This window comes from Apus apus, chromosome 1 (genome assembly GCF_020740795.1).
Source record: "Apus apus isolate bApuApu2 chromosome 1, bApuApu2.pri.cur, whole genome shotgun sequence".
Classification (NCBI taxonomy): domain Eukaryota; kingdom Metazoa; phylum Chordata; class Aves; order Apodiformes; family Apodidae; genus Apus; species Apus apus.
In genome coordinates, this window is record NC_067282.1 from 116,381,633 (window position 1) to 116,396,595 (window position 14,963).

Genomic DNA, 14,963 nt, shown 5'->3' on the forward strand with positions numbered 1-14,963 from the left:
AGTCACTCATATCTTCATGATGTTGTTTCGATCTTTCACTATACATAAAGTGAATCAATGTTTTGCCTCATCTAACTCAACAAATATACACTTCTGGTTCCTGAGCTGTGGTTTTGTACTGGGAAAAGTTGTTTCCCTGTTTGACCCTTCAGAAGCTTCTCTAGTTGAACAGCAGGTTGCTGTTTGTCCCTGTGCCAGTTTCATATTTATGTTTCTGTTCTCATAATACGTTTTCTTTAACTTAAATTATTTTGCATACTGTGTTGGTTGTTTTTCTACACTCAAGACAAATGAGAGCTACAGCATTTCCTGATCTAGGAAATGCACTTTATGATCAAGAAAACATAAAATGAAACCGGCATGATTGATTTTTGGTAAACCCATGCCCTATTTAATTGAATTTTCTTTTTACTTCAAGACTGTTCATTATCTTTCCTCAATAATTTATTCTAAGTATTGTGCAATATTGAATGTTACTAATGGACTTTCAATTCATTAATCACTATTTATCCCTGTCAATTTCTTAAATACAAGTGTTATCTTTGTTTGCTTCATAGCAACACTAGATAGTGAGTTTTTAGAAAGATGGTCTAAAAGGTGGCTTTAGTCAGTTTTCCACCAGCCTTACGTGATGAAATGCTTTCCTGACTTTTCTCTGGTCACTTTACACTTGCTGACTCCTGTACTCAACACAAGGGAATTGAAATCACGATTGGTACTAATGTTGTGACACAACATCATTCTCTGAACAGAACTGGAAGGTGAATTCACTTTAAATCTCTTAGGGTGATAATGTTGAGTCTTAAAGAAATATAAGTACTAATGTGTTTTTAATTTGTCTTTCAGAACAATGGGTCGCTTGCTTGGTGCCAGAATCATAAACAGTGTTCAAAGGTATGTCCTTTTTTCCCCTTCTCATTTAAGTTACCTAGTTGTTTTCAGTCTCTTCTCTGTCATTTAAGTGCTTTTCATCTTAGCCTGCTTTCAGAAGCATCTGTTTATATTTTATTTGGAAACCTCAACCTAAAATAAAATATCCAAAGTTAAAACCAAGGGATCTGCTCTTTCAGGACAGAGGAATCATGTTTGAGGATAAGTGTCAAGCTTAGTTAAACTAATATAGTTCTGTGGTTATCACCAAACTTTACATTGTCTCAGATCTGATGTATCATTTGTTTTCTTTCAGTATTTTTGGTCATATGAGAGTAAAAAATGTCAGTCACTTTAAAATCTTATAACATCAGCAAGGTGTGCCAACATTCAACATTTCATTCAGTTTGGGTATATAATTTTTAGCCTGACATTGAATTTCTTTGAACAAAGTCTTGATACCAAACCCACTGGTTCTACTGATGCCATTTCCTGTCCTAGCACTTTGACCATGGAAGCCTAGAGGGTAGGTGAGCTAAGTGTCAACCGATTCTGCTGTGCAAGTCTTTCTATGGTGCCTGGATAGAAGCAACAATGATTTGTGAATTTTGCTGGGTCAAAGTGGAATTGCACGCTCTAGTGCTGACTGTTTGTAAATGTCATGGAAATATAACTGAAAATGGTGAAGGTAGTGTTTTTGTGTTATCTTCCTGAAAATGTATTTATACAATAATTTAGGCTTTTTAACTTCAATATTTTGTTTGTTTGTTTGTTTTCTTTCTGTAAAGGTTGCACTGCTAATGGGTTTAAATCCAAGTAGCATTGTTCTGTATTGTTTTAGTAATGTAACCTATATAAATGCTGGTGCTAAGACTTGATTTTAACACATGAAAATTTCTTCTTTACATTTAAAGAGTGAGATTACTGGTTTACTGATCTAATTTCCACTGACATGAGTGGGGTTGTAAATGGACCAATTTGGTATTGACTTCCATTTCAGGAAAATAAACCAAAGTTGATAGTGTTTGTCAGTATTAAAACCACAGTATAACAATGTTAGTGTAAGAAGAGGATGGACCACTTCTTATTAGCTGTGCCTCACTGCTAAGGGTTGCATTTCTGCAATGAAATCTCAACATTCCTAAAAAAACCCAGAACAAATTGGTGCAGAGAATGTGGCTCATTGTAACTCTTGTGCCTTTTAAGGGAAGTGTGGAGGTCTTGCCCAGTACGGCAGTCATCCTGGTGTAATCTTTTTTATTCATTTATGATGGATGCCATAGTATCTAATCTGAAAGGTGTTTCAGTGGTTTGTGTCTACCCTGCAAAGAAGGAATCTTACAATAAAAGTCCAGATTTTAAAGCAAGGCGAAGGTTATGGAAATATCTCTTTGAGTCACTCTCAGGTTCATAGAATCAGCTTAAGGTGGATATGAGGTAATATGAATTTAAGGTTTACCTGAAGATTGTATTTGTCTCTTGAAATCAGTGTAAGAATGCTATATATTAGTATTATTTTATAATACAAAATGCAACATCAGTTGAAGTTTTAAATTATTTAACATATAGTAAACAGTCATGTTACCTTATGTTTTCATTCTTTCTTAGAAAGGTAATACATTTTCCTGAAGAAAGCAGCTTTGACATATTGAGAAAATAAATAAATATAAACTTGGTCCAATTGTGAGCAGAGCTGAGCATTAGCAGAATGTTCTCTTTATTTTGGTCAAGCTTTTGTTTTCTGTGTTTTGCAATGCACAAGGTCACATTACTGTACTGAAACTTTCAAAGCAGTGCAGGGGATTGAATTAATCCTTTAAAAATGCAAATTCATTTCAGTGCTTCTCAGCACCTCATTGGAGTTTTATATGAGTGTGTTTCTGCTAAATATCTTAGATGGCTTTTTTTTCTAAAGGATTATCCCAATGTCCACCTTTATTTTGTGGTTGTGATGTTTAGTGTTGGAACATTTTGGGTCGTTTGTGGTAAAGTGCAGATGACAGCAAACATCCAGCTACTTTGTTTGGGGCGGGGAGGAAGGAAAGAGGGGTGGAACTCTGAAACACAGAAGCACCTTTTGTTTGAACAAGTATTTTCATTTGATGCACAGTGGAGAGATTTTATTTGGAAGTTGCATGAATGTATCAGCAGCCGATATGTAAGTAAAAGATTATTTAGTTAATTTTGTAACTTTTCTATTATGTTACACTTTCAATACAGTGTAGTCTTTCTTACTTGTAACATAACCAATCCAAAATTAGTTTTAGAAGCATTTTTTTTAATTCCAAGGATGGACAGTATCCTGTAAAAGTAGCAGCCCTGGATGAGAGGTGAAGCTATGGAGAAGAAAGTATCATAAAACATCCAATACCACTGAGTACTTGTGGCAAAAAGTTATCTGCCACAAACTCCAAGAATTTCCCAGACTGGCTCATCACAGCAATATATTCCCACCTGCTGTCTGGGAAGTTGAAATCTCCCTTAAGGACAAGGGCTACCATTCAAGAGATTCCTCCTAACTGTCTATAGAATAACACTGCTTACTTCCTGGCTGGGTGATCAGTAGTAGACACCCAGTAAAACATCTCTCTTTTTTTTTTTTTCCATCCCCCTAATCCTCACCCAGAGGCTAACTGGGTAATTGCTAACTGTAAAGTCTATACAATCAAATCTTCCTTTCATGTAGTGTAGTATCTCCACCTTGCCTCCCCTGCCTATCCCTCTTAAACACCATGTAGCTCTCCATCCCATCACTCCAATTATTCCACCTAGTCTCACTTATACCTCTTATATCATAATTCTGGAAACTAGTGAACACTTCCCGTTTGTTTCTCATACTGTGTGTGTTGATGTAGAAGCATTTCAGCTCTGCTCCTGAGCCCCTCCATGCTCCCAGAAGCAGAACAGTGGAAATGTTCCCACTAGCATTGCCACCCTTGTTAGGATTGATACTTCATGTGTGGGTACGCAAATAAAATCTACTTTGGGCTTATTATTCCTTTTCCCCTCCAATAGTAATATTTTCTATGAAATCACATACTCTGAGTTACCTAAGTCATTATTTTAAATCATTATGACGTACAGGTTATGTAAATGAAGTAGTGTCTGTAATGTATTGATCTCATATCTGTTAGTTCAGTTTAAAGAATTCAACTTGTTTCCAATACAGGTAGTCACTTGGTTTTGATACACATTTTGTAACCCTTATTAGTTCCTTCTAAATGTCAACATGTAGAAAAACCTTCATCTATTTTAATTTTTCAAAGTAGTTACAGCTGTTAGGGAGAGAAAGGTAGGATAGATCACTGTTTAAAATTGCTTTGGTTGAATAAAGCAGAATGCCTAGTTCTGCTCAGAATGCCTAGTTCTGCTGTTGAGAAACATTTGTTACACTTTTTATTAGGGATTTGTTTATAATTTGTGAAATAATAAGTCCCAGAACATTTTTATTTTTTCTTCTCTAAAACAGATTTCATAAATAGAAGTCACATAATGAAATCTGTGTGAATTCCAGCTCTTTCTGCAAGTATAATTCTCATTGACATTAGTGAGAAATTCTGAGTAAAGAGATGTGTGTTCAGTATTAAGAGAAAAGATTTGCCCAGATACAGTTTTTATTAGATCTGTGTTTTCCAGAGCTGATCTTCTGCATCTTTACTTGCAATTTCCATTGTTCCTAAGTGTAGAAAATAGTATTCTTGTTTTTATCCTACACACATACATAGTTATTTGTCAGTTTCATGATATTGCTTCTTATTTATTTATTTATTTGGTTTATTTTTATTGCTTCTTAAAATTAAATACAGTTCACTGTAGGGGTCCAGGAGAAAAGCAGAAAACATCCCCCTATTTTCACAACTGTTTTTTTTTTTCTTCTGCATCTTCACTGACTGACCATATACATATACTGACTGCACCCAGGTGGAGACTCTATTTCACTCATCTCCTCTACTTTGACCAGTAACTTCCCCTTTATGTAAATTGAACATAAGCATTACTGTAGCTACTAAATTTGTTGGTCAATCTCCCATTAACAGCTATGTGTGGACTGAGGTACTATTTAATTCATGAAACACTATCAGAGTCTTGCCCACTAAAGTAGTCTACAAGGATGGCTCAAGTACTTTGAAAGTAACAGTGTTGCACAAAGAGGTTTTCTCCTTTTGTACGATAACAACAAACTTTTATGTTGTGTTTTGAATTCCCCCACTGACTTCTCCTTTACTGTTGGCTTTTAACTTTAAAATCTTTACCTAATTCTTGTTTAAGACTTTGCCTCTTTTTAACTTATCCTCTGAAAATTTGTATAGTACTTTGCCTCTTTCTTTCCATTGTGTAACTGTTCTGTGTGCCCATCTGCCTGTTTCTTACAAATCTACCAAAGAATCAGTGAATTGTGTAGGTTGGAAGGAACCTCTTGGACTTTTCTAGTGCAACCCCCCTATTGAAGCAGGTCCATCTTGAGTAGGGGCTTTTCCAGAATTATGTCCAGATGGGTTTTGGCTATCTTCACAGAAGACCACAACCTCGCTGGGCAACCTGTTCCAGTGTCTGACCACCTGCACAGTAAAAAAGTTTTTGTATTTCCTGGTTTTTAATTTGTGACCATTGCCTCTTGTCTTGTCCATGGACATTACTGAGAAGAGGCTGACTAACTCTTCTTCATTGCTTCCCATCAGGTATTTACAAACAAGGCTAAGATCTCCCTGAACCTTTTTCTCTCCAGGCTGAACAGTCCCAGCTCTCTGAGCTTCTCTGTATATGGCAGATGCTTCAGTTCCTTAATTGTGTTAGTGCCTCTATGTTTTCTTCTTTTCTATTTATGATTTCTAAGCCCAAAATTACTTCTGCCTACTGTCATGCACAAAGCTCCTGTCCATAAAATCCCACTGCCTTCTGTTGTCTTATTAACAGTGAATCTTGCTAAACTGTATGTAAATGCCTAGCATTTGCTGTTCCTGCTCCATTTTGCCGGTTTCCTTTTACAGTGTGAACTCCATAGTGCTGAGGCTGTTCTACTTCTCAAGTACTTGGAAGTGCTGAGCACATAACAGGTGCTTCCCTATAAAAACAACAGTAGGAGTCGAATACCAGTGAGAGTAACATGAAATGACAAAGTGCCCTACATTGCTGCTGGTTTAGTGAAAAATGTAATTTAGCCTTAAGGGGAGGAGGGAGGGGCAAAATGACTGGGAAAGGCATTTCAAGAGAGTTTGTGAAGTAGAGATAATTTATTTTTATAATTTTTTTACAGTTTTTTTTTTAAGTTTTTATTTTTGAAAGCAACTGAAAGTCAAAAGACCAGCAGGCATAATTCAGAGCTGCATATGCAGTGGCATTTCCAAGGACTGGAGATAAATGTGTATCATCATAATGCACTGTGAATTGCAATACAACTCTCTTGTTCACAGCAGCCAAGGCAGTGGTCCCTGGTTGATTGATTCTGCAGAAAGGCTGAAAGGCTAATTTTTTGAGTTTTGAGAACTGAGAGGAAAATGTGAAAATAAAGATAAATAAGTTTACAAATAACTGCGGCCAAATAAATACACTGCTACAAAAAGACAACTGATTTCTTCTCAGAATAGAACACACTCCTGAATTCAGTCTGTGAGCAATTGTTCCAGGCTTCCAGCTGAGCTCTTTCCAAAGATAATGCAGGTGGAAAGATGAGTTAATGGTTTAAACAATTAGAGATTTGATGCACTCTTCCATCTGTCAAAGCCCAGTGAAATGAAAGCTCACAGTTTTAATTTGTGCCTCCAGCATCTAACTCAGTCTGAAATGGTGTCAGCGATTTGCCCTGCCTGCAGTACTGTCATTCTTATGGTAAGCATTCTGTGCACGCATGCTGGGAGACTTTTATCAAACATATTAGTGTGCATTGGATAGATCATTAGCCCGAAGTAGCTGGAACATTCCAGGTTTCTTAGCCTGGAAACACATCTCTGCTGGAAAGTATATTGAGCCACAGTTATTTACACAAGAAAGCTACAGCACGATGGGCATAGCTTTGTAAAATTTAAGAGGAATGGTGGTTCTTGGTATTGTCAATCTGTCATGATTTAAGTACCACCCATGAGAGGGTGAGATAATGGATGTTTTGGTTTTTTGGCTAAAATGAAAGCATGAATAAAAATTTCTTTCTTGATCTGCCAGAGCAATTTACTTTCATCTGGGAAAAGATTAGGTAAAAGCATTTAATAGAGTTCATAAGAATTGGTCAGGTTATCGATGTTCTAAATAGATAAAATAATTCTGACCTTTATAAGAAATAAGAAGGCAGATGTAATACTGATTGCTTGCATTATTATGGATGATTATTTTTTTTAATATATATATTCACCTATAAAAAGATAGAGGGGGCTAAGAGAGCCATAGTGGTTACATGATTAAAGCTGAACTAGCTAAGAAATAGGTTGACTGAAGTTTCTAGATATGTGTTTGGGAAAATAGAAGAAAGAGCTTTGTGAATCAGTGTTTATGTTTATACAAAAGCATTAGTATAAATGTGCTGTGATGACAGGACTCCCTTTGTTCTCCAAGGACCCTGAGAACTGACAAATAAACAGGGTTAAAATCCAAACAATGTTTACAGTACTTTGTAATCCTCTGATGCATCGCTCTTTGTAAATATCAAGTTTTATTTTTTGGGTATCAAAAAACCAGTTGTATTAGAACATAGGACACTGAAATAAGTGGAAATGAAGAAAGTTCATATTCTTCACAGTTGCCATGTTCAATCACATCAGTCATCCTTCCAGTCTAATAGTGTGTTACCAGCTAGATTCTCCATAGATAAGTAGACCTGAAGGTGTAGAATAACCTGCTGCTAGTAAAAAAAATTACTTAATCCCTATTAATTATTTTTGGGTGGTATTGTGAAACAAAAATATTATGGCCTTTCCCAGACACTAGTTTTGTTTTTTCAGCTCTTACTGTTTATTGGTTTGTTCAACTTAAATGTCTTTGTCTTGAAGAACAGACCTCAGGACTTGATGAAATTTGTTTTTCTTGGCCTTAACTCGGAATTGTCCTGCTCATAACATTCTGTTTCTAGGACAAATGGTTAGAATAATTTTATTTTATTTTTTCATAGAATCACAGAATAGTTTGGGTTGGAAGGGACATTTAAAGGTCATCTAGTACAAACCCCCTCCTATGAGCAGTGACATCTTCAACCAGATCAGGTTGCACAGAGCCCTGTCCAACCTGACCTTCCCAGGCATGGGGCACCTACCACCTCTTCTCTTTTAGTGTTTCACCACCCTCATTGTAAAAAATTTCTTCCTTATGTCTAGTCTATATCTACTTGCTTTTAGTTTAAAACCATTACTCCTTGTCCTATTGGAACAGGCCCTGTGAAAAAGTCTGTCTTCATCTTTCTTATAGGCCTACTTTAGCTATTGAAAAGCCACTATAAGGTCTCCTCAAAGCCTTCTCTTCTCCAGCTTGAACAACCCCCAAGTCTCTAAGCCTTTCCTCAAAGGAGAGGTGTTTCATCCCTGTGATCATTTCTGTGGCCATTTTGTGTGGTTATTTTGCTTTTGCTAAAAGATTATCACTGCTTCTAGAGCCCTTATGATGGGTAGGGAGGAAAGGATCGTCCTGGTTATCTGTCCCCATGTCCCAGGTTTTCTTTGACGCAGACTTCTGCTGTGTTTCTCATTGATCTTCACTGTGGGTTTACAGAACAGGAGGGCTCTTCTGGAGCTTGCTTTTCTGGCCAGTTTTATCTGGTCCAATTACTGATGAAGGTAAGCAAGTCTGATCACTGTGCTGTTTGAAATTTGAACAACTAAATACTGAGCAGACTGAACCACTGCTGAGCACAACCAGCCAAAGATGAAGTATCCCTCTTTCATGGAGAAAGAACACAAAATTGTCATTAGTGACTAAATTGTGCCAACGCTGGCACAGTAGTCTCAACTCTGGTCTCAAAAATGCAGATAGTGGCTTTATACCTTAAGTCTGCATTCTCTGAACTATGTACAGACACTCACTACAGCTAAAGGGAGAAATTTGTGCATGGGCATGTGCAAACACACACTTACCCGACAGATATATTGAAGCTGGCATGCTGCAGCACTAAATGCTTATTTAACTTAGCTTTATCTGCTTCAGTGAACACTGTTCAGAATCCAGGGATATTCAGACTGCAGAACCCTTTATTTAGAGGTATTTGAGCACAAAAGTAATCCCTAGAAACTTTTAAATAGCAACAGAGCTATGCAGCCTAATCAACTGTAAATTTTTGTCATCTAGAAAGCAGTTGATTAAGTAACATTTAGCAGAAGGCTGGTCATCACTGGAGCAACACTGGTCAGAGAGTAAAGGCAGACAGTACTACTAAGACTAAGGAAAATTAGAAGCTAATTTGCTTGAAAGCATGCAACAGGTTTATCCTTTTAAGTCTTTAGAGTTTTCCCAGGTCTTTCACCACTCACTTGATTCAAACCATGTACATATGTTTTTCTCATCTTTCAATAACTTTACACTCTATGCAGAGGGAAGTGTATAACATGGAAGTGTATTTGAGATTTTCATTCCCCAAATACAGTCTTAGTTCCCTAAGCTCAGCTGCGTGAATTACTATTCAGGAATTTTAGTAGCTCGTATAAGTCAGAGAACCTGTACAATATTTATAACTGCAGTTGAGATCAGAATCTTAATTTCATCTTATTAAATTACATTTCATTCACTTAATTAATTCTAGATGCAAAACAGGCTGTAACATTCTGTTTAAATGTATGGTCCTTTTTTCCTCTTGTGGGAGGCAACTGCATTTAGATCAAATATAGCTCTAGTTAAGTGACAAAGACAAGATGTACTTGCATTGTCCTTTAATTAATTAAATGTATTAATGTAATACAAAAAGAAAAAATTATATTCAAGCCAATATAAAGGGACAGAGCCTGAAAACCAGATGCATGTCTGTATCTTAGTCTTGACTTTAAAAGGAGTTTTGCTTGACTAGACTGAGGACATCATTCAAAACCCACTGAAGTAAGGAATACTGACTTAAAGCAATCTTTATACGCCTCCATAAGGCAAGATTTTGCGTTTTCCAGTTACCTACCTTGAAGTTTCTCCATTGCCATAATAGTGAAAGAGATATAAAAATGTGTTTAGGTAGACGAGGATACTGTGCTGACAGGAAGGCAAGTGTCTTTGAGGTACACAGACAAGGATCTAAGTGTCCTTTTCTCCACACACTCCTTGAATTGTAAAGAAAGCATGAAGCGGGAAGTGGGAGCTATGATTTATCCACTTCTGAGTGCCTGCAAATAATTGGGAAGCTGTTTGAGCACAGAAGCATGGTCTGTCCTAAAACCAGAATTGGAGGTTCTATTTTGTAGCACTGTGATATTTAATCAGTCATTAAAGAGTAATGACAAAGCACTGTGTATATTAAAATAACTGTGCCCAACAGATTAAAATGTTTCTGAGAGGATATAGTGTTAAATAGTTGTGTTTGTGCCATGGATTTCAAGCTGATCTCCTCTTTTAGTTTCCTTAGAAAGTTTTGCCTAAAGTCAGTTTTGCCTGAAGTATAGTATAGTCTCAGGTTAACAGGTCAAATACGTAACTGGTTTTGACAGTTCTTCCATAACAATTACAGCTACAATCTGGATTAGAAACATGCATTCTGATTTTAATAAAATAAAATGTTTTTAGCCATTTCAGTGGCCTGAAGAACATAAACACAAAAAGGCAGCATAGAACTATACAGATACAAATCCCCAGAAATGAGATAATAACAGGAAAACACTCAGGACTGTTTCCCAATACTGTAACCATTCTGAAGTCACTTATGTATCTGCAATTGGGTCTAAAGACTGCTTCCTGTGGTCTAGTTTGAAATTGGTTTGCATCTTTGTTTTATACAGGTGAACAATTACAAGGGATGTAAATTGAAGGGGAAAATTGTAGCCATATTTCTTGAATATTGGCATATGTGTATGGGAAATGTGAAGAGGTATTTTGGGTTTGTGTTCAGCTTAAGGAATTCCCCATGCAGGAATATCAGCTGAATCCACTAAATGGAAATGAACAAAGATGAATGATAACTATTCAGTATTTAACTATTTTGATGCTGGTGCATGTATGCATGAAAGGTATCTCCTTTTTCAGGAAGGTATTTTCATCTTATGCATTTAGGTATGACAGGATAATTAATTCTGGAAAAGGATCTTTCCTTTGGAGTAGAAACCAGGACACTGAGTAATGAACAAGGATCTTTACCCCAGAATATCTAATGTTGCGTTTGCTGTAAGATGTAAAACCTGTGGATTCCAACAAATGCCAGAACTTTTTACTTTGGATAAAAAAAAACAAAAACAGATGCCTAAGGTTTTTTTCTCACAGAAGTGATATTATTTTATCCAAAATCAATTAAATCTAAATATCCACAATATATCAGGGCATGTGCAGGAAAAGAAAATTCAGTTATGGCACTAGGGATTTGAACTGCACCCATTAAAGATAGTAGGAATTTTCCAGAGATGGGAATGCAGAGTCAGTTTTTAAGACAGTTTCATATTAGGAATGAAATATCTCAAATTTTATGGTTTATGTATATTTAGCTATATTGTTAACAACTGAATTTTTAATTCCTTTGGGAGGGAAATAGTTGTGTTTTTTTTTGTTTTATGTAAACATCCTCTTAGACCTAGCAAACAATGAAGGTGTTAATTTAACACTAGTTGCCTCTTTATCATTATTTTGAACTTATTTCCACTTGAATCAGGCTTTAACATCAGATGGATTCTGATGTGTTGCTCTTCCTAACGTCTGGAATTCTTTCAGTTTGGCCTGAGAATATGATACAGAACCCTGAAGCTGTCCTTGGCCTGGCCCATGCAGTTGTTAGGAGGAGAATTAACCAAGCTTGCTTCTGGGTGGCAGGAGTGCTCAAGCAGGGTATGGTCAGACCCAATAGGCAGAGACCAGTCTTGCTACAGTTGTTAATTTTTGTTTAGATCTGGACCATATTGTTGAGTGATGTCTGAGCATATCACTCACTCACTGGGTGGGAGGGATGAAGCTCCTAAAGGACTATGAGCAAGAGAGAGAGCTGGAGGTTTTTTGGGTGAGGTGTTTGGAAGTTTAGGAGTTACAGCTGTAAAGAAGCAATGAGACAATGAGAGCTGATGAGTAACTATTTAAGTCAATGAAAACATTACCACATCTGTCTCTGACACCTTGGAAGATCAGCTCAGCAAATATTTCTTTAAGAAAGGCTGGTCTCTTGAAATGCTGGTGTTTTTTAGAGAAAACTTCAAACATCTTTCTACTGGAAGTCTGTTCTTCCCATATGTTACTTTTGGTTCTATTTTCCTGCCACTATTTCTGCTACAGTTTCCTCATCCGAAGTCATCTTTCACTTTATGTCATCATACACAAATTCTGTGACAACTGTGACCTACATTTTTGGTAGGGTCATGATACATAAGATAATCACCATTTAATCACTCAATTTTTTTAAAAGATTAATTCAGTCTTTAGGTTTCATAAATCTATAGTTACATCATACATTTGAATAACAAATTAATGTTTAAAAAAAGGAAGATATTTTAATGGTAGCTTTCTTGCCTTATTTTCTCCTTTTAATTGCTACTTCTATCATTAAATAAACTGAAACCAGGAGAACTAAAATAATATAGCTTTTTTTTGGTGGAAATACATTTTTTGTTAGAGGATGACAGTGGTGCGTAAAATCACAATATGTACTTCATTTGAAGTAATATCTGGCTGTAGGGGAAATAATCTGATTTTCATGTTTCACAGGTTTAATAAGGGTTTGAAAGTATTGCAGAAAGAATTTAATTCCTTAAATGGCAAGTAAGTAGGTCATCATCATCTTCAGGGAAAGGTTTATTTGTCCTCATTATTCCTCAAAATTATGCAAATTCATTTTATAATATGCTTGAAAGCAGTTATTGTAAGAAAGTGGGTGCATCTATATGCAATTCTTTAAAGATGTCCTTTTAATTTTTATTTTTTTCCAGAAAATGTCAACAGCAAAATAGGTTTGCAAAAACCATTCATATGCATGAATGTTTTTAATCACTAATGCAGGAAGACTGAATTATCTGGAAATTCAGCTCTTTTTCACCCTTTTTAGTGCTTCAGTGGTAGAAAGATTGTCAGACGTAATACAGATTTTAAAGCGTTTGTGAAGTATATGATGCACTTTATGGCCATTTAGGCTTCTACTTTAGGCACATCATGTCAAAATGTTAAAGATACTGGTGGGATTCTGTAAAAGAAATAGCAAGCGGGTAACATGGTGGTAAAGGAACAGTGAACAGGCAGCATAGGAGTGTAGGCAGGTCCCATACTCACATCTTTGCTGAAAAATGACAGGGATCATTTCTGCCCTGCCAGCAGGATCCTTCTAGCAGAGGCTTGTTGCACCTCTGCCATCTGCTTACAAAATCGTCCCCTTGTCAGAAAATATGAGCTGTGGTTTTATTTCTCTAACTTACCTTTTATTTAAAAAAAAATGGTGTTGGAATTAAAAAATGAAAGAAGAGCTTGTATTATAATAATTTGAAGGTTTTTCCCCATTGAATTGTCACAATATTATGCACAGATTAGTGCAATTCCAACAGATGCACGTGTGACAAGTGTGCTTTGTGTTTGCACAGAAAGACATTTGAGTCATCTGTTAATTCAGAGTGACATTTTAAGTACATTACAGGTGTTTGTTTGTTTGTTTGTTTTTCCCTTGGGGAAAGTTTGAAATACCTCCTTATAGTTGTACTTTTTATTGTAGTGTTGCCCAAGACTGAATTTAGGGAAATGCTCTTGAGTATATTTTATAGTGCAGTCATGAAAAGCTAGTGCATTTTTTCTGTATTACTAACATTTGTTGGGTGATGACAGGTTATCAAACAGTACCGAGCTGTTTAACACCTTGGAAGAAGACAATAACGAAACTTGTGACACTTGCTTAACAAGAAGCACAGTGTGTTTTGGGAAATCTGTCAGTGAGAAGACAGGCCTATAAAGATGTCAGGCCTGTTGTGACCTTCCTGTCGCTTGTTTGTATTCTACTGTTTCAGCTTTGCAAATGACTCCACACTTGGTATTTGAAATGAAAGCAGACATCATATTCTGTGGTTGGTTGGTTGGTTGATTGATTGATTGTGGGGCAAGTTGTGGACATTATCTACCTGGATTTCTCCAAGGCTTTTGATATGGTTCCTCACAGCCTCCTCCTAGAGAAACTGGTGCATAATGATCAGAACCGGGGGTCCATGTGGTGAATAGGGAACTGGTGGGCAGTCCATGCCCTGAGGGTGGTGTTAAATAGTTCCTTTTTCAACTGGCAATGTGTCACATGTCGGATCTCTGAGGGATTGATATCGGACCCAGTGCTGTTCAATATCTTCATAAGTGATCTAGATGATGGGATCAAGTATACCCTGATGGAGTTGATACCAAACTGACTGTGAAGTGGACACTTTGAGAGCCACTCTGCTGGAAGACCTGGATAGGCTGGAGGAGTGGGCTAAGAAGAACCTTATGAAGTTCAACAAGGACAAATGTAAAGTCTTGCTTCCTGGGAAGGCATAATACAGGGGAGTGCAGCACAGACAGGGATCTACCTGGATGGGGAGCAGCTCTGTGGAAAGGGACCTAGGGATTCTGGTAGACAACAAGCTCAATAGGAGTGAACAGTGTGTAGCTGCTGCAACAAAGAAAGCCAACAAGGTGCTGGGTTGCATCAACAAGGGCATTACCAGCAGAGATAAAGAAGTAATTATCCCACTTTATTCAGTGCTTCAGCCTCTAGAAAAGAAGACTTAGGGGAGGCCTTACCACCACATTCCGTTACCTAAAGAGTTGCTACCAAGAAGATGGAGACTTCTATTTTACAAGGATTCCCATGGGAAAGATGAGGGGTAATGGCTGCAAGTTACTTTTGGAGAGATTTCAATTGGACACAAGAGGACAATTTTTCACAGTGAGAACAATCAATCAGCCATTGGAATAATCTCCCCAGGGAAGTGGTGAATTCCCCAACTTTGGACACTTTTATGATTCAGCTGAACAGGTTGCTGGGCCATTTTGTCTACACCGTGCTT

General features: G+C 36.9%; 1 protein-coding gene across 1 annotated transcript in view; it reads left to right on the forward strand.

Annotated features, from left to right (window-relative positions):
- The window catches only part of ANOS1 (anosmin 1), a 140,844-nt gene that overhangs the window by 29,319 nt on the left and 96,562 nt on the right, over positions 1-14,963 (forward strand). Inside the window, exon 2 of the mRNA XM_051644185.1 lies at positions 847-894. Coding sequence (XP_051500145.1) covers positions 847-894 — 48 coding nt within the window. The remainder of the gene's footprint in view (positions 1-846; positions 895-14,963) is intronic.